Source organism: Lactuca sativa, chromosome 8 (genome assembly GCF_002870075.4).
Source record: "Lactuca sativa cultivar Salinas chromosome 8, Lsat_Salinas_v11, whole genome shotgun sequence".
Classification (NCBI taxonomy): Eukaryota; Viridiplantae; Streptophyta; class Magnoliopsida; order Asterales; family Asteraceae; genus Lactuca; species Lactuca sativa.
In genome coordinates this window covers 217,859,560-217,885,481 of record NC_056630.2, presented here as the reverse complement: position 1 = coordinate 217,885,481, position 25,922 = coordinate 217,859,560, and the positions used below count along the sequence as shown (strand labels likewise).

Sequence of the window (25,922 nt, the reverse complement as noted above, 5' to 3'; positions counted from 1 at the left end):
TGTTTTTCCTATTGCCATATTGTAGTTATAAATTCTTTTCACTATAGCATTTTATCGAAATACAAAACAACTTTTGTTGTTACACTTGTTATATAATTCAAAGAATAACATCCTAATAACATACAGAATTAGATGTACAATGCACTAGTTGGATTTTTTAAAAATATAATGCATTAGTAAGGAAAAAAAATTAAAACTATAATATGTTATAATAGAAGCAAATGAAAATATAATGCTATAACATACAAAAATATATATATTATTATCTATTACTTACATCATCCTAGTTTCATTCCATTAGGGTGTAGCATTGTGTACTTAAATTGTTTCAAATATTAAGGCATTAAGTTTAAAAAATTTATCAAAGCATAACATTGCACTCTCAATTTTTTCTTACTAGAGCATCATCCATTAGTATTGCTATAATTGCATAGATTTTTCAAGCTTCAACAGAATATAAAAATTATACATTAATAAAAATATGTTGCCATTTCTTACATTAAACCCTATTCATTTATTCTCGCACCATAAATTTCCAACAACTAATTTATAAAGATCTACAAGTTCTTTATCATTTAGATTATAACATAAATAAACTTACACATACCACAATAATAATTGGAATATTCAATATATTTGACCAAATCTATTGCACTAAATCAAGCCTCATGTGAGCATTTAATGCGCATATAACATCATATAAGGCACAAATTCCCAAAAAAAATTAAATCCGTTGACCAATTCTCAAAAGTCAACCACTGAAAAACTGTTCCAATGACGAAGAACTGAAAACATTAGAAGCAATTCGTTCGGTTTTGTTTGTTGAGATGTGAAGCTGATACTTGATGAACCTCTGTTATCATATAACAAAAAATGTAACAAATTATGGAATTAGATTTCGTAACATGAATAACAATATTTTTATTTTTTATAATTTAGGTTAAATTGACATAATATTAATATTTAAAATTTAAAATTACGTATACATACTGCCAACTGAGTCGTAATTTCTTGACTCGAGTCTATATGCCAATCTGGCTCCAGCTGTCTAACAAATGACGTTCTTCCAATTTCTGTGCTACAAAAAAGTACCTGAAATTCCAATTATAGGAAAAGTCAAATTTTGACTTTTCAATGTCAAAACCCTAGATATGATAATTAAAAAATCGTTACTAATTAGTTTTACTTTTTACCTTGTCTTTAACCAAACCACCCGATGTAAAAATCCCAGCATTTTCTAATGCAATTAAAACTTTTTTCTGCAACAAATAATAGTATCTCAATTAGCCAACAAGATAACAAAGTAAACATGTTTGTACTTTGTAATTCTCTTATGTCACATAAATGGGACCCACAATATAAGTAAAGATATAAATTATAATACCTCACTTTCATCATCTAAAACTGTTTCCATGAGATAAAGGTCACAGAATTTTGTTATCTCCAAAAGAACATCCAAAACAGATGATCTCACAGTTGCTTGATTCTGTTAAAAAAAATTAGTGAACGCTTAAATGATTAAAGTATTGTTATAACTTATAACTTATAATAATCATAAAAAAAAAAATAATAGTTAAGTGGCTAAATTGATAAAATGATATGAATATTTATTTTATCCAATACCTGAAGCTCCTGTGGATTACTTTCTTCAAGTATAACTCCAAGCAATCGACAAGTTACCTATTATAACAAAATCATGATATCATTATGATTTATAATATTTGGTTGAAAATTCATGTGTAAACTTATTTTTCTTAATATTATATATATGGTGTTTCTTGTTTCCAATATTATCATCAAAGCACTTTCATGTTATTCATTGTAATAACTAATAATAATTAATAAACATCCATATGCATACCTTCCTTCCATCACTTAATTTTTGTCTGACTATTTGTCCTAAAGTAGGCTGTAACAACAATAAGAAATAAAGAATAAAGGGTTGTTAAATTTAAGGGTTTTAAATTTTCCAAAATTAAGGTTTTCAAATTGTCGATTTTACCTTTACAGGCTGAAAAAACTCATCGATAACAGTTTGAGCTCTTGAATCTTCATAAGATGAAGTAACACCTGAAGGAAATAAATTTGCATCTGGATGACTATTAACTCCAGAATTGCTAGATGAAGGAGCTTGATGTTTAGGTTGTCTTCTTCGAGGTTCACTTGGTGTCCTCAACAATCGCCATGTGAATATTACTGCAACTGCAAGTCCTGCTATCGCCCAAACAGACCCTATATCCTGTAAAGATGTCGGGATCTTGTGAGAATAAAAGGGGTTTTGGTAGATATGGACTAGAAGTCAATTTTACTGCAATGTCAGTAGCTTTGTTTCACGGGTTGTGTTATGTGCACGTGAATGTGAGAATCACGAGACTAGAAGACGATGGAAGGTACAAGTCGTCTCTAGAGTTGAAAACACAGACGACGATTATCATCGCTGAACCTAATTCAACTTTTCGAATTGAAATTTCCCAATTTGGTTGACTCGTGAAAGTTGTAAGGTTTTTTAATGATCGGAAAATAAAACCTGAATCCAATTTGTACACAAATTGGAAAGAACAAAACAGCTAAAGATCTTGAAACGAAACTTCATAGAATCATTTCATCAAACAGTTGGTAGACAAATGAAGATTGAAGATAAAAGAAGAAATTAGGACCTGGGTGTTGAGAACCTTGGAAACTTTGTCGGATAGATAAGCCCCGATTCTCTTAATGAGCTGTGTAAAATCTTCCTTTGAGTAGTCAGCCATGCCTGTACGAATTGTCGTCTTGTTTTGCACGCCCACTCAAGAGACGAATACTCAAGATCTTCAATCTGTCATCATTCCAGAGAGAGAGAGAGAAAATCGAAAGAGAGTGTAAGCGGAAGATTAGCTGGATCTTAACGAAGAGGGTGGAGGATTTGATTGATGAAGGAAAAGATTCTTGAAATCGGATGTTTGTTGATTATGGTAAAGCCAGAGGGTTATGCAGCCGCTGGTGATTGTGAGAAGAAAATACGGTTTCCGCATTTCATATCAAATATACCGTCCAAAATCGAAATTAATAATATGCCCGTCTCAAAGTCAAATACAAATACTAAAAGCCATACTTAGTACTTAGTAGAATGTTTTTGGAAATAATGTAATTTGCAAAAAGAGTTTGAATCTAGAAAAAATTGGAATCGTGTTTGATTGATTAATTTTTAATAAAGATGATAAATTATCAAACTTAACCTTCCAAACCAATGACTTTTATTGAATTCGTATGTAATATACATAACAAAAAGATAATTTTACAAAACGAAAATATATAATTGCATTTAATAGAATCAATTAACAAATATCTTGTTTGGAGCTAGGTCTATAACCGATTAGTCAAGATTTGGGTACTGGTTTAAAGAGTTAAAGAAAGGAAAAGAAGTGGGCGTAGGTGTGGCATTATGTGTATGTATAGGTGCGGGTATGAGTGTTAGTGTAGGTGTTGGCATATGTGTGTGTACCTAAGTGTGGGCATGCGTATGGAAGCAGGTGTGTGTATGTGTGTGTGTAAGCATACATGTTTGCGTGTAGGTGTGTATATGAGTGAAGGTAACTGGTATGTAGCTTTGAGTTCATGCATGGGGTTTTGATCTTATTTCTACCATTTTGACCTAGATGAGAGATAGAGACATGCATTGGACATGCATGTCCATAAAGTTTGGATTTTTATGAGCCTTTGGAATCCTTAAAAGTTTTCTGAAAAGTTGGAGCTGAAGATTTAATGGATTAAGGACTCGATCTATTAAGTTGTTCACAACCAGTAACCACGATGTGGTGTGAAGGGTGTCATAACGTGGCAATTAGGGACTTATCGATTGTTTTGGACGAACTCTTCCACAATGTGGCGGCGTATTTTCCATGCGTGGCAATGGAATTGTACGCGACTGACTTTGACCGTGACAGAGCTTCTAATTAGGATTGGGTTCATTAGACACGATGTAACGTCCGCAGATTCGAGCTAGTTAATTAAGATTTTTTGATAAAATATTATTTAGGATAAATAACTTTAACCAAAGTAATAGTATATGTCACAATGATTTCATACATATAAAGAACACTGAAATTCAACTTCGTATGAAAAAAGTATGCTTCTTCGAAGTTTCAAAATTAACCGGCAAGACTCTGCGTATAGTAAAAAATGAGATTTTGATAAAATACTTTTTAATCTTAGTGATCTAAACGAAAGTCACAGTATTCATTAAACTGAGAGCATGCATATAGAGAACGTCTAAATCTGACTTCATTAGAGGAAGTTATGATTTTTCTAAGATTCAGGGAAGCAGTATACAGCTAAGAAATCGAATTTTAGGTCGGTTGATTTTTAGTCGAAACAATATAAACGAGAGATGAAGATATCGTTAATAGGAGTTCAACAATATAAAGATAGTAAAAAAACGGACGTCGGATGACAAAGTTATAAATTTTTAACGGACTTTAACTGTCTAAGTCTGTTAAAATATAACTGTAAAAATAAAGTCAAATTTAGTCAATGGAATCTAAACGAAAGTTGTATATCTCTTCGATAGTTACGTGTAGATATAAAGAACGTCAAAAACAGGGCTTGTATGTGAAAGTTATGAATTTTACAATATAATTAATTTTTGGATTAACAAGAGTGACATGTGTCGCGATTTGGTGCGCCCGCTTCCTCCCCACGACTTGCGATCAAATGGCGACATGTGGCACATCACACCCAGCGTAATGCTTATGTATGCCCAGCGTATCCAACCCGCCCAACGTAAGTTGAGTACGCCCAACGTACTAGGCTCCTAGCAACCTATAAATAGAAGTTTAATCTCACACATTTTCATTCCAATCTCTCCCAAACCCTCCCAAGGTCCATAGGCCTTGTTTTAGTACTTCCTAAGGGTTAGTAGCGAAGCTCCAGAGCATCAGAAATCCCCAAGAAATAGAGCTTTCGGTTTAGAAGTTATACCCGTGCAAAGTTTGGCTTTTCGCTAAACCACCTGAAACGTCAAAGGAAAAGATAGTTGATATAAGTGAAGTGTTGTCCGAGTTTCAAGTCATCACCTTAACAAGTGAGTGCATAGTTACTTTCATCTTACACATAAATATGAAGTATTTAAGATAATTACATGTTGTATGTGCTTATTGTATGTATTTCTAATATATATGCTAGATTAATGATTTATATATGTTTACTCGCTTTAAACTATATACATATTTTTATACCTATAAATATATTGGATAAAGATGAGTAGATGAAAGATGATATAGATGATGAGAGATGAAAGATGATATAGATGATGGGAGATGAAAGATGATATAGATGATGAGAGACCCTGACTTTAAAGATGACGTCATCTAGCAGAGTATAGATGACAACCATGGACTATTCTAGACAGTCTAGTGAAACTCTAGTAGGCTCGTAGCCTGTAGGTGTTTGTGAACCATGGTTCATCAGATGTACTCTAAAAACTCATTGTATTGTGGGTGGACTCCCTAAAATAATATTGTCAATAAAGAAGATGATCCCATAGACTTAGTGCCTAAGATATAAACACTGACAATTATGGATTTAGTACCTAATAGATAAACTCTGGCAGCTATAGACTTAGTGCCTATTAGATAAGCCCTGGCAGCGATGGATTTCGTGCTTATTTCTTAGGTCAGATCCTTAGGAATAACTATAGAAGAAAACCTACTGACAAGTATCATGGAGGAATCCTTAAACTAGTACTGTCAGCATAGATGATCCTTAAGGTAGATTGTAACATCCCGACTCCCGGGTACTTCATTCATTATTGTTGAATCCAGTCCACTTATCTCTCAACTAACTATTCAACTTCTAATAACTGGAGGTTCCCAGTGGAAACAAAATCAAAGGCCTAAACGTCCCTGCAAAACACTTATACTTGACAGAAGGCTCAAATAATCCTTCAAGCAGGAGACTCATCCCTGCAACGGTTAGACTCAAATGAGAGCTGCGCAACAGGGTCAAATCAATTAATCTGAGATTATTTAATCCAAACTGCAAGTGACTTACCACTTCCGATCAAGAGTAACCTCGCAGTCGCCCCACGCAAATTTCGAATAGGACTTCGGCTATCGAAATCTGCCCTAACCATATTGCCACTCATGGATCCATTATTCTTTCTGATCTACCTGGTCATAACAGTCCGACTACCTGTCTTCATCGAATCTAATACGAAAAGTGAATGCTATCAGAACCACGTAGTCTTACATCACACCTGTGCTCCAACGACCTACCGTTATTAGATTCGAATCATGTTGTGGTCTACCCACAATCTTGAGAACTGGTCCACCCTGGTCTAATAACTAGAAAGAATCCATGAATGCCACGGGTCATCCCACAGTCTCACAACACTTCATACACTATCTGACAACTAGTGAATGCTACGGCTACCCCCGCAGTCTTACAACACTTTCCATACTTTCTGACCGCTTGTGAATGCTTCAGCTACTCCCACAATCTTACAACACTTTCCATACTATCTGACCACTAGTGAATGTTACGACTACCCTTGCAGTCTCACAACACTTTCTATACTATCTGCCACCCTAGGTCCTACTGCCAATCCAATTATACCCATCCTGGGTCGAACACGCACTCGACCTAACACTCAACTGAACCTGAGTCCCCAAAACCTGTTATCTGATGCCAATGAAAGCATGAACCAAATGTTGGAACCTTTTCTGAACTCTCAACCCACACAATTCTCAACGTATACAGTCACTCGACCGCCTTCCTACCTGACGAGGATGCAAAACTCATCCTAGTTTCACACCTATTTATGCTCCTGAATACCTGGTCAATTCTCCCCTACTTATATTTGACTAAGTCTTCACGACACGTGAGAATTGGAGGATTCACAATCCTTCTTACTTCCTAATAGTCTAACGTCGACAACCTGTGCTTAACCATTCTAGTGATTAATTACCAATCAAATCCTAAGATCACCCATCCTCTGAAATCTTAAAGAGTACCCTTGAAATCTGGTCCAGTCTGATACCTCAATCCATATCCCATGCTGGTGACTGGAGGCCTTAGTCTTTACCCTGGCTGGTGAATCCTCGTTCCCATTTCCATTCTCGCAGCACCACTGAACTCTAACCGAACACAACCCATGCAAAAATATCATTCTCTTGAACATCCAATAACCAAACACTCGTGTGTGTTACACCCATATCTTCCTGTTACCGATCCTCTCCTAGTGTCAGTAATGCTAGAACCCAGAATTTCTCCTATAGGCAACCACCAATCATATCAGAACAAATGATGAAACCACTATATCCCATCGATGTGGGTGGACTAGCTTGATGAAACTAACCACATGCCTTCCATATAATACCCCTGATTGATCTCTACTATGAACCGAGAGAACACTGAACACCCCGGTCCAGAAAAAGGGAAATGACTTATTACTAACTACTCAGTAATTCACGGTATGTAATTGGTATATGACAATATTTGATGATCTAACCCAACAGGAGCAAAGAAATAAACCATGGATACAATTACCCAACCTGCTACAATATTCCAAACCAAAGCAAAATTCCCACAACAATGTGCCGATAAAACTGAAAGAAGGCAAGGTTACATACCCGCAACATCATCTGCTGGAGTTCTGACTTCTCCTGTCTGACATTGTAGGACCTGAATCCTATCTGTTGGGGCTCCTGCCCCACCATATCGACCATCATAGATTTGCAAAATAGCCAGAGTAGGCGCCTTCACTGCTCCTTCCCTCTTCCTCGGACAATCGGCCTTTTGTGGCCCACCTGATCACAGTGAAAATATAGTGGGCTTGTCCCCTGAGAACAATCTCTACTGACATGACCAACCCCGCTACACTTGTAGCAACCTAAACCCCTGGAACGAAAAACTCTCTTATGCACTTTCCCGCATGTGTTGCACTGAATCCGGCCTTGCTGGGCTGTCACTCAATGATCATAAGTCTTGGGTCTCTTTACGAGACCCTCTACTATATGCACATGGCACGACCCTCTCTTCCCAAAGTGCTCCAAATCGATCTCGCATCCTCGGACTTTGGAAGTCATATCCTTCAGGTTCTGACACCCCTGTCACGCTTACTAGCTTATATGCCAATGGCCGAGCTGCAATAGCTGGAACATCCTCTACCCCAAACCAGGTCACAACTCCTCCCAAGACATAGTCTCCAGTTCATAAAGTTCAATAGATTATGCAGCCAATTCCCAACAACTCCTTGTCGCCCGATACAGGAGATCCAAGGCAAACCGAACCTTGGCTCCTTTAAGGTAGGTACTAGTGTGGAAAACACTTTCCATCTCCTTAATCCAACGCGAACTCAAATCCTTGGCAATCCTTCCACTAATTGGCTCACCACCGGAGCCAGAACCAAACCCTGGTCCTCCCTCATGTGTGCTTATCCCCATATGGTAAAGCAGTTATCCCCACGATCAGAGCATAACCAATATTTCTCCTACCTATAAGCTTCTTAGATTCTCCAAGACTCTCACCGATTCGAGTATGGATTATGTGCTTTCAGAAGTACTGGCCCAATACTACCTTCCACACCTATCCATACTTTCCTCATCAATCCTCCCAAATCCTCTAAGTCACTTCTTTTAACGATTATGCCAGTACTCAATGAACCATACTACTAACCCACTGCAACATATCCTAGGCTTTCCTAGGTTCCCGACCCTACCCAGTCCTCAACTGCTGAAGGATTCTCATTAATGTCAACCAGCTACCTTATGAATATAGCTACATGCAACAGAGATAAGATAATCCTTTGAGTAAAAGACTCATCCCTAGAACAGTTGGACTCAGACAAAAGTTGCGCAATAGGGTCAAATCCATCACTCTGAGATTATCTGGCCTATGCCACATGTGACCTAGCATATTCACTTAGTATATAATTCACATTACTAAGAGTCCTACAAAGCACAAAGCAAGTAGCATTCGGACAATGGAAAAACTAACCAACTTACCCCAATCAAACCATTCTATCCTCTAATCAGGAATCTATACTAGCATGCAATTCGAAGGCTTATACAATTAGGCATAACCTAAACAAGCCATCCTACCACTAGCTGATCAGTTCTAACATGAAAATCTACAAGCTAATATAAGCATACAAAGGCATCTATCCTAGACCCTTAGCTCTAATCCAGCATGCGAATCACATAATCATGTCGTATCACATAACAAACGTGTATTGGTGTTTTGGGAACCACTTACTTGAGCTCGGTCGATTGCACACATCACACCCATTTCTTTGCTTAGAAATTATTTTTATAGAAATGATTTTCTTTTGAAAATTTTCATACCAATTCCTTAGTTTGAGTTCAAACACACCCGAAAGTATGTTTGAATCCCTCAAACCAAGACTCTGATACCAACTTGTAACACCCCTAAATCCAGGACCAAAAATTTCATTTTTAATATATTTAAAACATTGGTGTAACTTTGTTCACATATAAAAAAGCACTTCAAATAAAACATTTATCAAAGTTCATTCTCATAAATCACACATTTGCGGAAAAACACGGGTGTATGCGCTACGATCGTCTCGAGCTCCTTTACTTGAAAACTAGAGGTACCTGAAACCAAAACTGAAAACCGTAAGCATGGAGCTTATTGAGTTCCCCAAATACCACATACCATACATATCAACATAATGCCTAACATATCTGGGTGCTGGCCTACCCTTTCGGTCTCTTTTAAACAGATACGGTCTAGCATATAAGCACATAAATCACATAATGTCATACATAACCATGAGCCATACATATATCATAATCAATAAAGGTTTTATGTGCAAATACATAATCTTGCAATTATGCCACGGGCCGCCACGTGGTCTTTCTTGCCAAGCCGAGGGCCACCCCCTCGGTCTTACAGACAAGTGCCAAGAGCCACCTCCTGGTCTTCCATGCAAGCATCACAAATACAACTAGCATAAATACTACTCTACTTAGTGCTAAGCCAATCCATACCCAAAACAATGTCGAAACCGTTTAACTCTATGGGTAATAGCTCTTTGTGGAATTCTTTTCCGTTTAGGTTGATGACGATGTTCCTAATACGATCACTAACAGCTATGAATTTGCCACTGGCAACTTCTACAATCAGGGCATTACCAAGTTTTTCTACAGGCAATGCTAATTTCCCACCAAATTTATGCGACACAAAGGAGTAGTTGGCTCCGGAATCAAATAGTATATTTGCAGGCAAACCATTTATAAGAAAGGTACCTGAAGTGACGTCTGCTGCCTCCTTTGCAGCCTTGAGCGTCATCTGGAAGGCTCTTGTCTTCGGCTTCGGTGGAATGTTGGGTCTTCCTGCCTCCTTCTTCTTCGGGCAATCCCTTGAAATGTGCCCCTCCTTGTTGCACTCATTAACAAACCTTCTTAGTGAACGTACATTCGTTGGCATAGTGCCCAGACTTTCCACACTTGAAACAAGTGACTCCTCCGTCACATTTCCCCTGGTGCTTCTTTCTTGCACTTGTCGCACCATTTTCCTTCGGCTCCTCCTCCTCTCTAACCAGTCTTCGAGAATTTACCTTTCTTACCGGACCTCGAGGATCCGTCAAATTTCCTTTTCTCTCCCACCTCTGCTCTCTCCAGACCCTTTTCTTGTATCTGGGTCTCCACGTTCTTAGCAGCCCAGATGGCGGCTTTTAGAGTGGTTGTTTGCTTGACCATTGGACCGAAGTCCGCTGGTAATACGAGGGCAAACTTGTAACCTTGGAGAGTTCAGTTAGGACGAGGTGAGGAACAAGCTTCATTTTCTCTGTAAAGCTCACAGCATATTCAGTAACGCTCATTCTTTCCTTCTTCAGATTCTGGAACTCGTTGTTGATCTCCAGAAGATCCTGCTCAGAGCAGTATTGCATCTTTAACTGCACCAGGAATTCCTCCCACGACATCTTGCTTGCTTCACCTTGGGGCATTGAATCAGCTAGTAGCTTCCACCAGCTTAGTACTCCAAATTTCAACAGAGGAATCGCGAGAGCGGTCTTCTGCCTGTTGCTATACTCACAACTTTCAAACATTGTCTCCATCTCGGAGATCCAGTTCATGACTTCCATCTGTGTCGGGCTTCCAGATAGACACGGTGGTTTGGATGCCATGAAATCCTTGTATTTGCATCCACGTCCATCATTTCCTCCGTCCTGGTGGTTTCGCCTAACTATTTTCGGGTCGGCCTGACCAACAGTCCCACTGTAGTTTCCTTCATCAATCTGCCCTTCGTTCAACTCGGGTTGTTCGATCTGTATGGTCACTTCCTCTCGATTTTGTTGGAGCAAATGTCTAGTTTCCTCCATTTGACGATCCAACATCGCCTGGATCATCACTTGCACTCCGGCCATCGTTATTGGCTCAGCAGCGGCTACCACAACCGGTATTTGCTCAATCACTGGGGGTTGGTTTATGTTCCCATTTGCGTTCACGTTTCCGCTACGGATCCTTTCCATCTTGATCTATACACTGAATAAGGTGAATTTAGATCTTTATTTAGGATAGACGTTTAAATCATCCTTATCTCTCCGAAACATTTATATGCTAGTTCTAATATCGTAGTCGTACGTTTAGAATCCTAAACACATAAGGTTTCCAGGTCCGGTTGGCAACAGACCATAGATCGAATAAATAAGAGCATATAAGGCTCAAAGCATTTAGCACATAAAGGCATTTTAGGCATAATTCCTAAAATAAGCTAGTGCTCACACCTCACAATCATCGCTTAGCATTCTAAGTTTAAGTCTATAAATCCTACAAAGTCCTAGTTCGCTTAAACTAATGTTTTGATACCAACTATGACATCCCCATTTTCACGTCCAGAAAAGACCGATTTTGTTTATGCTTTGTTTGAAAATCAGAGTAACATTTTAAATAAAAGTGTTGCGGAATTTGTCCCAAAACAAAATATGATAGAGATTTATCAAAAGCATTTCCATAGAAATGTATTTCATTAAAAATACTCGGGATGAAATGTTCGATACAGATAATAAGCATAAACAATACAACATAAGCCTTACTACATTATTTCATAACTACAGGCCTATATCCGTAATCCCTCATCCAAAACATCACATCTATGCTCGAGCGCCACTACCTGTAATACATGAAACTGAGTGGGTCAGGCTTGGGAGCCTGGTGAGCACATAGGGTTTTCAACTCATAATAAATAAGTTTATTAAATTCATCAATCAACAATAACCTGATTACCCGTTCCCGTTATCCTCACTTTACGTCCCTAAACACCTATCATAAGTGTAGCGCCTCATTCTCGGTATGTATTTAAATATGTTGATTTCCATTTTTGTTTGAGAGGAACTCGACGAGTCCGTTGCCCGACTCGTCGAGTAGAGACGGGATAAGCACGCGTATTTAGCCGGATACTCGGCGAGTCCATACGCTGGACTCGGCGAGTTTGCCTGTTTGGAGGAAAACCCTAATTTTAGGGTTTTGCACCTATTTAAACCCTCTTATGCGCCCAAACTCGTCCCTTTCACCCCAGAGCACCTACTAACAAAACCCTAGCCATCTTCTCAGTGAGTTTGTGTATGTTTATTACTTGTGAAGACATCTTTGGAGTAAGAAGGAGAAGGTGAAAGTTGGAGAGTTCAAGGAAGAGGAAGTAGATCTAGAATACACACTCTATTGGTCATCTTTTCTGGTATTAAATTCTATACCTTGGTTATTGATCATATAGATCTATGTTGTCCCTAATTTGTGGTTTCTAATCCCTAAAACCCCAAATCCTTTATGATTAGGCCTTATGGTCGGGTTATACCTTAGATCTGGACACTCATGGCATGCTAGAAGTATAAAGTTTTGGTTGTGGTTGTGATTGAAGTCCATGTTGAGACTAGAACCTCATTAAGAGCTTATTTTGGTCATATGAAGCCTTTAAAGCCATGCATGCATGTAAAGTTAGCAACTTTACGTGAAAATCATGCCCTAGAAGTTCAGATCCATGATTTGAAACAACTGCATGGCTCAGATCGGACCTGTATGGAAAAAGGACTGAAAGAACTCGGCGAGTCCCCAGGGCGAATCGGCGAGTTATATGAAGTTAGCCGTCGACTCGACGAGTTGGAAGAACAACACTCGTCGAGTCAGATGAAGTTTGCCTTAGAACTCGATGAGTTGTATGAGCAACTCGGCGAGTTGGATGAGTTTTCCTGAGTAAAGTGTGTCAAAGAAGGATGGCTTCATTCCTTCATAGTTACACGTAAAGTTAGCAACTTTACGTGTTCAAATGGTTCCAAGATTTCAGATCTACGAGTTAGGAACCATAGAGCGGATTCGAATGTAGTGTATGGAGTCTGCACGGCAGAACTCGGTGAGTAGTTCCTCAGACTAAGCGAGTGGTTCCTCAGACTCGACGAGTCGTTCTTCGGACTCGACGAGTTGAGTCGCGAGTCCCCGTCTTTCTTGAGTCAAGAGTTCTGAATGAATCAGTGAGTGGAAAAGGGGACTCGGTGAGTTAAAGTTAGTCAATAAAGGAAGGACTCGGCGAGTCTGCGCCCTAACTCGGCGAGTCCGGTCAACTGGAAGTTGACCTGGACCAGGAAGTTGACTTTGGCTAGGGGTAAAATAGTCATTTTACCCTCAGTACAGTTATCAGTAATTGATTGAGTGTATTTATGAAAATTGTAGCCGGGGAGGTACCGGAGCAGCAGCAGACAGTTTCCAGAGCAGTTCATTTAGCAGCCTGTGCACGAGGTGAGTTTCCTTCCAGTAGGAACGGGTCTACGGCCAAAATGTCGACCCGACTAGTTAGCAGTAGTTCCTGGGCTTCGTTCCGATGCAGTAGTTAGGGTGTTTGATGCCTTCGTGGCTCAGACAGATTTATGTGTTACATGTTCCGGGTTACGGCCCTATACAGTATGCAGTATATATATGTTCATGCTAGTTGATATGTTTATGTTATGCTATGTTCAGTAGTTCCGGACTTCGGTCCGATGCAGTTAGTTCCAGACTTCGGTCCGATGTAGGAGGCAAGGCCTCGGTAGTTCTGAACTTCGGTCCAATGCAGCTTCCGGACTTCGGTCTGATGCAGAGGGCAAGGCCCTGGTTAGTCCCGGACTTCAGTCTGATGCAGTTTCCGGACCTTGGTCCGATGCAGTGGGCATGGCCCAATAGTTGTTATATGTGATTGTATGGTATGTGGTAGTTTGGGGGAGCTCACTAAGCTTCGTGCTTACAGGTTTCAGTTTTGGTTTCAGGTACTTCCGCAATAAAAGGGAAGAGCTCGGGTTGATAGCATCGCACACACCACAGCTTCAGCAGTTTTCCTTGGAGTTGATTAGACATCTTCACATGTTTAATTCAGTTTGATATGATACATTTTATTATGTATGAGATTTATGTCATACGTTTTATATATTATGGTTTTCAGTATCACGATTTTTAACACTATAAAACAAAAATTTTTGGGTCGTATTTTTGGATGTTACAATAAGGGACCTAGCCTAAGGATCATCGTCGGGGTGGACACTACTACTAAGGGGATTCCTCAGCAACAAATATCCTTAAGGCAACCATGTGTGGGATGGAGTACACCGTTGAACACATCTGTAACACCCTGGTCCTCAGGTACTAATAATTGTATTGCTTTGATCAAGTTTTGAAGGACCTACTCGACGAGTTGGCTTCCCTACTTGTCGAGTAGTAGCAGGTTAGTCCGTGAATTTTAATTACCTACTCACCGAGTCCAGGAAGGCACTCAATGAGTAGATGCTGGCAGTTGAAACCCTAAGTTCGGGGCTATCACGCCCCAAAACCGAGAACGGCGGAAACGTTCTGGGGTGGATGACGTCATGTCAAGTATCACAACATATGCAGTATAGTAAACAAAGTACAACAACCATTGCATTAATAGTAATAACTTTACATAGGTTACACTACATAGAAACACCAAAAGTAAATACAGAACATAGTATAGATGCCGCTTGGTTCTAGGCTGACTTCACACAAGCTCCTGGGATGTACCTGTCTATCGATGACCTGAGAATACAAGTTAGAGTATCAAAATTTTTATAATGTTGGTGAGTTCATAAGTATTTAGTGCCATTTGTATAAATACACATTTCTATTCAAAATAACTTTATGAAAGAAAGTAGTTTAGAATCTACGGTGTATTAGCGTTCTTCCAGAAAATCCTATATTTTCTAAATAAAAGCAGTCTTCTACCAAGACTCGACAGATTTAGGTTTTTAGGAGTAATTTCCCCAAAATACTATCATTACCAAAATACAGTTTTGACTTTAAAGGAATTGCGAAAAGATCACAAGTAAAAATAATAGGGGAAAATAACATATACCTCAGCAGTAATACTGCTGACTAAAGCAAAAGAAATCATAGACTCCAGGAGAGTATCGAATGAACGATACGCCTGGCTCAGTCTAACAAAAGGGAACACAGACTCTAGACAGTATTGAATGAACGATACAGCTACCAAAGTCTAAAACAAAGGGTGAATGTGAACTTGTATGTAACCATGCTGATCGACGATAGAGTATCTGATGACTCTCCAGGTCACGCGTAGAGGTAGTGGCATTATGTCACCCATGGGCCTTACCGGCACGGACTGTAGCTAGTAGTCTGGGTGTGGGAGTGTCATTCCCGTATAGATCTATACACATGATGTTCGCTCTCCTTCCCAGAGACTCTGGTTACACAACGTTGGCGCGATGAAGTGTCGTAGAGGGAAATAGTGTGTCACATTCTAAAGTAAAAGAGAGAGAGAGAGAGAGAGAGAGAGAGAGAGAGAGAGAGAGTCTCCTAACTATTCCTATAATAGTTACTAGGGTTCCAGAAACATGAATAATAGAAGGATGCCTGTACTACTCAAGGCGATGAATTGGCTGAGAGAGAGAGAGAGAGCTTTTATGTCCATACATGTATACATGATATATAACTAACATTTAAACGACCTTCGGACGAATAACCGATACCCACCAGACCACATCCCAATGAGGAAAAGGAAATAGGGCGAACTAGCCTTTGGAAAACCTTCAGAAAACCTTTCGAATACTTATGATAATCTACAAGAGAAATTCATACTGTAACAAGAGTTGAAAGCGAGATTGGGAAAACCTTTTGTTAGATGAAACAGTTTAACATGTAAAAATCCATTTACTATACAGTTATCAATCACATGTGATTTATCTAATAAATGTATAGTTCAACTTGTATTGCCCCCTATAAAAGCAGTTAAAATCAGTTAAAAGGTTATTTCAGGGGTATGAACTCACCTGATGTAAGTGGATCGGATGGAGGTGTCGGTTGGGTGCTCGGTGTCAAGTAAAGACTTGAACACACTTAATGACCTAATAACATATGAAGACATATGTTTACATACAATTAGTGATTATAATACTAATTAAACACGTATAAGCATCCTAATGTGCGGAAAACACTTTGATCAAGTGCTAGGAGGCTATTAAGTTGCAATAAGGGAGTGTATGGCCTAGTTAGGGAGTTTACTCTTCAAGAGTAAACTCTTTATGGAGATTTCGGCCCTAAGACCATATCCCCATGAGTTTACAGCCGTAAACTCATGGTTGTTGTGTTCTTGGATGCTCAAAGGTCTTATATCACTTGTAGGATTAGGCTAGGTTCAATTCTAGGGCATAGGAAGGGGTTAAGGCTCCAAATGAACCATTTAAGGGAGTTCACGACTGTAAACATAGAGTTTACGGCCGTAAACTCTCACTTGGTCCTTCAATTCATGATTTAAGGTCTTAAATGGAAGAATACAAGGTTTTATGCATTATTCCAAGCCATAGGGGGAAGTTGGGGCATCATTTGGCCTCTTTAAGGGAGTTTACGACCCATGAACCAATCCTTGGGGGTTTACGGACGTAAACTCCTAAGTCCATAGTTTTTTTTGATGTTTAATGCCCCTACTTCAATGCTGGTTGATTCTAGACATTTACCCAAGCCATAGGAGGTGTTTAAGGGCAAATTTAACACCTTAAATGGTGTTCACGGCCCATGAAGAGGGGTTTACGGTCCAAGAGTGTTCTTGGGCCGTAAACTCACGTTTACTTCTCAAAAGACAAGGTTTTGGTGTTCTAAGCTCATATATGCAAGTCCACAAGTCATATCTAAGCCCTAGGAGTGATTTGGAAGGGTTTTGGGGCTTCAAAACCCCATTTATGACTGTTTGCAGGCCAAGAGTGTTCTTGGGTCGTAAACACATGTTTATGAGGGGTTTGGGTGATTTAAACACGAATTTGCAGGTATATTGATATGTGCATATTTAGTATAGTTTTTTATTCATATATTATCTAAATTATCGCATATTATGGACAAAAGGTACTTAAAAGTGCTAAATTATGTTTTCAGTCCAAAAATGAAGCTCGGAAGCTAAAGGAAGCAAGAGAAACAGTTAGGAGTTCGAGAGTGGAATGAAGAAGGGAAACACCCAAAAAAAGGCTTCTACTCGTCGAGTCAGGTAGCTACTCGACGAGTCCGGTCGAGGAATCAGAAGGATAACGACTCGGGATCCCAGATAGTTATCGCAATACGGGGAATGTGAGAGGGACTCGACGAGTCACCACTTGACTCGACGAGTCAAACCGCTTATTTAAAGATAATTCCACAGATCGAGATGGGAGAGTCCAGAGGGAGTTCTGGAGGAGTTCTGGGAAGTTTCAGAAGTGTTTAGCTGCGAATAAGAAGCCAGAGGAACCCTAGAAGTCGACCAAGGAAGCTAGAATCCAATTCCGGAAGTAATTAAGGCATAATTTCACCATTCTACTTATTTCTTTTGTTTTGTCAACATGATTAAGCAACTTGAACTTATTTGTTTGCTGTTATTTACCTTAGTTATGAGCTAAACCCTTTAAACTTCTATTTGGGGATACGAAATTGGTAATATGGTTTGATTCTTGGTAGGATTAATTCTATGTTGGTTAATTTAGTTATTTTAGCTTGCTAAAGAACCTTGTGTGTGAATGATAATTGATTTTCTGTTAATAGGGAGATAATTAATTAGCATGAACATCTATTAGTTATCAATCTCATATGCTTAGTGAACACTTTTTGTCATATGTCTAGTGTAATGAACATGAAACTAGGATTAATAAGAAGATCAAGTAAATTTATGTGCAAGCTTGTGAGATGACCATTAAACAAGAAGTTAATTAAAAGATAAATTAATTAGCTATTGCAAGTCTAACTTAACCCGAATATTATATCTAGTAAATTTAATTAAAATAGACAACTGGCCATTGTTTAAATTGATTTATTTGCTAAGGATTAATGAAGTGAATACGGAACTAATCAATTGAATCGGTAACTAGCAAAAGAATTAATCCATTGCACTTTTACCTTGAGATCAACCATAGGATCAATTAAGTTGAACTAAATAGAAGTACTTTTCCGTTATTGAATCTAGTCAAAGTCGTTATTTTCTAGTTTGAATTAGTAATCATTAGTAAGTTTCTAGTCTTGTAAAACTAGAGAAAACCCCTGCTTTTTAATTAAATTAGATAAATTAGTTTTTAGTATTTAATTTGCCGTTCCCTGTGTTCGATACCCTACTTGCTTGAACTATACCACAATTGATAGGTTCACTGCCTTTTGTGTGTTATTTGATAATTAAAAGTAGGTTTAAAACTAGTGGGTTTTACACACATCATATATCAATCTAAACAATAGGGTAGGATAGATTACTTACGATTATGGAGCTCAAAATGGGCGTTTTTGGATCGAAAGCAACTTGTAGAGAGAGAGAGTGAAAAAGGTGTAAATGAGGTTCACTCACCCTTATATAGGGTTTTGAGTTTATGGCTCGGTGGAAATCTACCCGATACTGACGTTGAACGGGGCTTTTGGTCGTACCCGATAATGGTTGTAACTCGACGGGGTCGTGAATTAGAAACTTTTAAACAAATGTATCGAGGGCTTTTCATGTGTTTCTACTGCATTTTGAACACTTATGAAGTTATAGTAAAAGTCCCAATTTAATTAACCTAATCCAAAAAGGTTAACGGAACAATTTAATAAAACAAGTTTTATTAGCGGAATAAGGGTTTACTGTGACGGAATAAATTTCGGGTTGTCATAGGGGTCATGCGCCCTATTTAAGGGGCGATTAGCCTCCCCCAGACTCCCTTTTACAGCTCTTTATCTCCCAAAATCCTGACTCGTGTGTGTGTGATCTTTGGTGAATTTTAAGCTTAAAGGAAGAACTTGGTGAAGGGAACCCTTGAGGAAAGCAAGCTAAATGAGGCAAAGAACTCGTGGGAACTCAAGATCTTCAGCTGTGAAGCACTCCCTGAAGGTATTAGGCCATTCCTTGGCTCATTTCCACCTAAAACCCTCTTTTGCATGAAATCTAAGAAAGGGCTTTTGTGTTTGAGCCAAGATCTAAAGTTGTAACTTTAGATCTGGACTCCCTTTGGACTTTATATACATAAAGTTATCAGTTGTGCCTAGCATGAGCCTCCCCCTCAAGTGTATGATTCCATTCTAAGCTTATATTGCTATTTGAGAGCTTAAAAGCCTTGCATGCACGTAAAGTTTGCAACTTTACATGAGAAGCATACCTTAGAAGCTTGGATCTATAATTTGGAAGCTTTGCATGGCTCAAATGAGTCTGTATGGCCTCAGATCTGTAGGAACTCGGCGAGTCGCATAGGGTGACCCGGCGAGTCATATGAAGATAGGCATGGACTCGACGAGTTGGATGAACAACTCGGCAAGCCCGATGAATTCTACCATAAACTCGACGAGTTGGATGAACAACTCGGCGAGTCGGATGAAGATTGTCGTGGACTCGACTAGTTGAAGGAGCAACTCGACGAGTCGATTAAGATTTTCCTCATCTGTGGAATGTTCGTGGGCGTGTTGAGTTGCAAGCAGGGAAACTCGACGTGTAGCCCTAGATTATCAATCGGACCTCGTGAACTCGACGAGTCACCTGGGTGACTCGACATGTAGAATATTTCCCCGAAACTCGGCGAGTCACTAGTTGCACTCGGCGAGTTAGGGTCAACATGGACTGTTGACTTGATCTTAACAAAATTGGACCAGGGCGGACTTTGAGGGTAATGACTGGTTATTATATGTCACTTTTTAGGCAGTTGAGTTGGAGCAGCTTGTGGGGTATATTCAGTCAAAAAATGTTAGTTCAGCATTCGCGTCAGGTGAGTCTTCTCACCATACCTATGGGTCTAAGGCACCAAGGCCGGCCCATTATGTGATTATGGTAGTTGTGATAGATATTTTGTGTTTGCTATGATATGTGATTGCATGTTGTATGAAGACCCCGGGGGGAGCCCGTGGCATTGGATGTAAGACCATGTGGGGTAGCCCATGACAGTCCTAGGTGAAGACCATATGGGGTAGCCCATGGAATTGGATGTAAGACCATGTGGGGGAGCCCATGGCAATCCTATGTAAAGACCATGTGGGGTAGCCCATGACACTATTACAGATTTTATGTATGCATGGCTTATGTGTTATGTCTGTAGCTTTTATGGCTATCAGGTTATGTGATGTGTGGATTGTGTGTGGTATGCTCTGGGAAACTCACTAAGCATTTCGCTTACAGGTTGTTGATTGTTGCAGGTACTTCGGAGCCTAAGGGCAAAGGCAAGGCGTGATGACGTGGCGTGTAATCTACCTCTCTTTTGGATGTTTTGGGACTCTCTGATGTTTTCAGAAAAGACAACAATGATGTAATGAATGTGAATAGGAAACAAATGTTTGAAAACCTATGGAATGTGTAATCGGTTTGATTAATTAAAAACAAAAATTTTCCTTTGTAAAAATTTGGGTTGTTACAACATCGTTAACAAACACCTACAGGTTGCAAGCCTGCTAGTGTTCCACTGGACTGTCTAGAAGAGTCCATGGTCTTCATCCATACTCCACTAGATAACAGAATCAACAACATCAACATCGAGGCCTCTCATCATTTTATCACACATCACCTGTTACATCTACCCATGTTTTTGTTGGATTAGTGTCTAAGTCCATAACTATTTTGGTATGTACTTGACCCGATTATGAGCATGGTCCTTTTGGGTTGCCTTCACCATAGCAATATGTAGGATGAATTAAGAAGAGAGAGGTTTAAATATGATTTATTGATATATTATGAGAATAATATATTAAAGGAGAAATCATATTGTTTAATTAATATTAGTCAAGAATTAATTGATAATTAATTTTGTGGCTAAAAGAGATTAATTAAATTTAGGGGACTAGACTGCAATTATTGGATAATTGAGTTGTTGGGCTAAGGAATGCTAGAGGAATAAGGGGTGAACAAAATTATGATGGAAGCCCATCATATTTTCGTCCATGGCCTTATCCAGAAAGTTCCATGGGCTGCTTAGAGTTTAAGCTGTCCATTAGGGTTTTGACTAAAACCCTAGCAGCCCACACAAGTATATAAAGGACCCCTTAGGCTCCAAAAACGTGTACAACTGATTCTCTAGGGTTTCTAGTCGTTTTTGGGCAGCCTCTCTCTTCTCCTCTTCATCCAAGTTGTATATGGTGTTTGTGACTCCATTAGAGGTGCAGCACTTGAGGCACTAAGCTTTCTAAGGCCAATCCAAGCAAGGAATTGATTGTTATTGCTATATAACAATCAAAGGTAATTCTCTAAAACCTAATTCAGTTTATAATATGTTAGATCTAAGTTTATTAGTCTTGGATTCAAAGTATGTACAATAGAGAAACCTAGATCCAAGCATTAGGGTTTATATGAGCACATAGGAATGTTCTTATGCATAAAACCCATCAGTGGTATCAGAGCCTTGATTGGTTTCAGTTGTATGTGATGCTTAACTGCTTTATTTGATGAAAAACGAGTTTTTTGGCCTCTGCCCGACCTGACTCGGCGAGTCAGTGGATGAACTCGGCGAGTCTGTCTGACTCGGCGAGTCCAGGGGTCAGACAGAGGGATTTTTGGGTTTTGGCTGCTGTTTTGACTTGGTTTTGATGCCTAATTTGTTTTTTGAAGTTAAAATCCGATTTTTATCTTAATTATATGTTTATCCTTGCCAAAACAATAGATAATTTCAAATCTTTTAAATATTGGTTGTTTATGTGATAAATATAGATTATTTAAAGTTATTTGGTAATTATCTAATGACTAAAATAAGATTAGGTCAAATATAGATAATTATGAAATTAATCGTTTAATTTGAACTATTTGTTGTTTGATCCCTAATGTTTTGAAATGTTTCAAAACTTGCCCTCAAGTTTTGAAATTTAAAAGTTGATTAAAAGTTTAATTTTGAAATGTTAAATTCTAAAACCCTAGTAATTTGAAAAGTTCAAATCACACCCTTATGGTTTTATTAATTAATTAAAGTGTATAATTAAAAGTGATTTAATAAACCCATAAAGTTTTGGTTTACATTTAATTAAATTAAAAGTATAATTTACTAAGTTAAACCAACTAGTATTTTAAAAGTATAAAATACACCCTATACTATATATATATATATATATATATATATATAACATTAAAAGTCTAATATTATATATGTATGAGTAAACAGTCAATCTTACCGTTAGTAGGCCTCATTCACGAAGATGGTCTATAAGGGGTGTTTAAGGAAATTGCCTATAAAATGGCGATTGAATGGGTATCCACTCTTACCCACCGCACGCTTGACTAGTGGAGGGTCGTTAGCCGAACGGGTAGGATAGGACAGAAACCTTCCATTATAAGTATAATGAAGTACAAAGTAACTAAATGCTTTTTCAAATTCCCAAATCATAGTTACTTTAGGAAAAATGTGAAATTGTATGCTAATCCATAGAATTACACTTCGTACCCCTGTCAAACGTTAGTGGAGCGTGTGTGGTTAACCGGCACACTATTTTGGGGATGACATTGGTAGCGAAGGGTGACTTGATGTTTGTCATAGATCAACGGAGCGTGTGTGGCTAACCGGCACATTGATTAGGTGATAGTAGCATTGGGTGCACCACGTGATTCGTATGGTTATTCACACCTTGTTTGTGATCCTCGGCATCCCTGTCACAAATAGTAGGGCATAATCGAGATTAAACATGCCATTGAAAAGTTCAATGAATCTCAAAAGATCTAGGAGTTTCAATTCATTTAAAACTTAATCTTCCTTTTCGTTTTTCATGGTGGAATTTGGTAAATCGTCATTTACCTACCTTCAAATATTTTGCAACTAGATTACGACATCCCTCTTCTAGGTTGTAGAGTATTGTGTTGGATCCTAGCTTGATGTTTCATTTGGGTGTTGCATCAAGAGTTCTAATCAACTTAACTTGAATTTTCTCCCGTTTTGTAGATGTCTACATCTTACAATGGTCTTCCCAAATCCTTTGGAACAAGCTTTCCAAATGAAGATGACGTTCCGAGATACGATCAAGGAAATGAGAGTCATGCTTCACTTCCTCCACCTCCTCCAATTATTCTCCCTGACCCACAAGTTCAAAGTCTTGAAAACTTCAAGCTCACTCAAGCCCTTTTGGCAAATAAACACGAAGATGGGAAACCTATGTGTGCGCACGTCTTAGAGATGAAGTCACACATTGATAGGTTAAACATGTTGGGTGTCGAGATTTCAAGTGAGTTAGCTGTTGACTGGGTTCTTCAGTCACTTCCTGAATCATATAGTGAGTTCGTTAGAAAGTACTGTATGATGGACCACGACGTGACCCTAATTGATCTCACTTATTTGCTTATAGCTGCTGAATTAGCAATGATTTGGCGTGCTGGTCAAGCAAATTTGTCTGGTGAATCAAACTCCCAAACTTCAATGGACACTGGCAACATTGGAAGTGCAGAAAGAACTAAGTATGTGATTGTCCGATGTGCTGTGCCAAAGGAGTCCATTTGCTTTTATTGCCAAGAGAAGGGGCATTGGAGACGAAGCTGCCCTATTTACCTGAGAGATCTAAGAGATGGGAGAGTCAAGACGTATGGCTCCACTTCAGGTAAAATCCATTATCTAACTCTTTTAAGTTCCTATTCTAGATTCTTAATACATGATGTAATAAGATTACATTTTGATGTTTTGTAGGATCAAAGAAAAGCGAGGAAGCTTAAGGGAAGAAGTGAGCTGAATCTAATCGTGATGAAATGGATTTCGATCTCATTACTTGAAGAATGGATTCTTGAGCTACTACTTGGAGTTAGAATAGATTGTTAAGAAATATGTAATAACATAGTTTTTCAATTGAATTGCATTGTAAGGACAAAATTTTTCCGCAATAAAATGAATTTTGATTTTATCTTATTTATTTATCCTTGCAATGGCATGTATGAAAAATTGATGTTTGAATGTTTCTATTATTAGCAATAATGGATTTGATTCTTAATTATGTTATTTGTGGACATATCAAAAGTTTAGCAAATAGGGAGAGTTTCTCATCTCCCAAGTTTCAATTGGACAGAAACTTGGAATCATGCAATGTGTATTGTATTATGAATGAAAAACTTTCACATTTGGGAAACTTAGACTAATTCTTTGACAAAGTGTCAATTGAAAGACAAGGAGATCGAGTACACTAGGTCGTACATTGATCAAGTCTACCATAAGAGTGACAAAGATATTCGTCATGATTTACTAAAGTTTAGTAAATATGATTATACTTATAAGATTGAGTATAATTCTGAGTTAACTGAAATAGTTTCAATCAATAGCAGAACGAATAAGAAGAATCAAGAAGGCAGAAAGATAAAAGTTTCTCCATTATAAGAAGAAGGGAGAGTACCTTTTATTGTGTTTTATGATGAAGTCTTAATGATTAAGAACCATATCTCAATTGATCCTCTAAGTGAGTCTTAGTGCATTTGCATGTCTAAGAAGAGGAATCGAGAATTGTAGAAATGGTTAAATCAAAGAGTCAATCATACTTCGTTCCAATATCACGTCTTAGAGTCATACTCCAAGATTGTGACATTGAGTGACAAGTCTTAGGTAGGTTTATAACACTCATCAAATGTGGAATTTGGAAAAGTTTTCTTATTCTTGCACATTAGAAATTGGTAAGTTGTGATGTCTTGGATAAGACAAAGAACAACTAGGACCAATTTGTGAAGTGTTTTGTCTTGATAAGAACTACACTAACTCTTGAATATTTGCTTTGTCAAGAAATGTTTCTTGACAAGAGAATCTTATATATCAAGGAGTCAGTGGGAGTCTTAATGGTCTTGAAGGGTTTCAAGAACAAATCAAGAATAAACCTTATAGATCATCACTAGCACACAACTTGAGGTTTGCAACCTATCGTGCTGACATTATTTTGTTTTTGTGCCATTCCAATTGAGTTAATTGCGTATGTGAGTTCTACGAGTTCTCATTTGAATGCATACTAGAGCCCTAGTCGATGGAAAGTACATTGATATGTAAGGACAAGTTACTAAACTACTTGGAAGACATGATGGGCACTCGTGTTACCATAAGGCAAGAAATCAAGATTAAGAAAGTTCAGTCCATATGAGTTTGGATTTGTCGCAAACCTTGGTTTTGGCAAATTCACATGGATAGGAACTCATACACCATAAAATCTAAGTGTCATAAGATTCCCTCCTTCATGAAAATGACTGTGAGAAAATGCTTTCACTAAAAGAGATTTTAAGAAGATAGCGATTGTGAAAATTGTATTCTCAAAATTCGATTATGGTTACGGCATCCCTTTCCATAGTTCGAATTATGAGAGTTGGCAATTAGTTTCAACATTTGGAACTTAGTAACATAAGTTCTGAATTGTTTAAACACACATATGAGCTATCTAAGACAAAGGTGTATAAGGTTAAGAAGCCTAGATAAAGGCTTATCGAAGCATCTGGTATTATAAATATGAATTTCAGAAATTCAATAGGCATTGTTTTCTGAAAGTTCATTTGTTTTCTGAATACATGTCAAAGCTAGTGGGAGCATAAGTGTTATGCTTATA

The 25,922-nt window shown here is 38.3% G+C and overlaps 1 protein-coding gene across 1 annotated transcript; it reads right to left on the bottom strand.

The window, feature by feature from the left end:
* Positions 1-532: 532 nt before the first annotated feature.
* On the bottom strand, positions 533-3,040 carry LOC111903692 (peroxisome biogenesis protein 22). Its single transcript, XM_023899440.3, has 8 exons — positions 2,658-3,040; positions 2,003-2,239; positions 1,862-1,909; positions 1,624-1,680; positions 1,385-1,486; positions 1,194-1,259; positions 991-1,092; positions 533-853 (listed from the first exon to the last, which is right to left on the bottom strand). The coding sequence occupies exons 1-8, from the start codon at positions 2,748-2,750 to the stop codon at positions 752-754; spliced, it is 807 nt and encodes a 268-aa protein (XP_023755208.1). The 5' UTR covers positions 2,751-3,040; the 3' UTR covers positions 533-751.
* Positions 3,041-25,922: the final 22,882 nt, after the last annotated feature.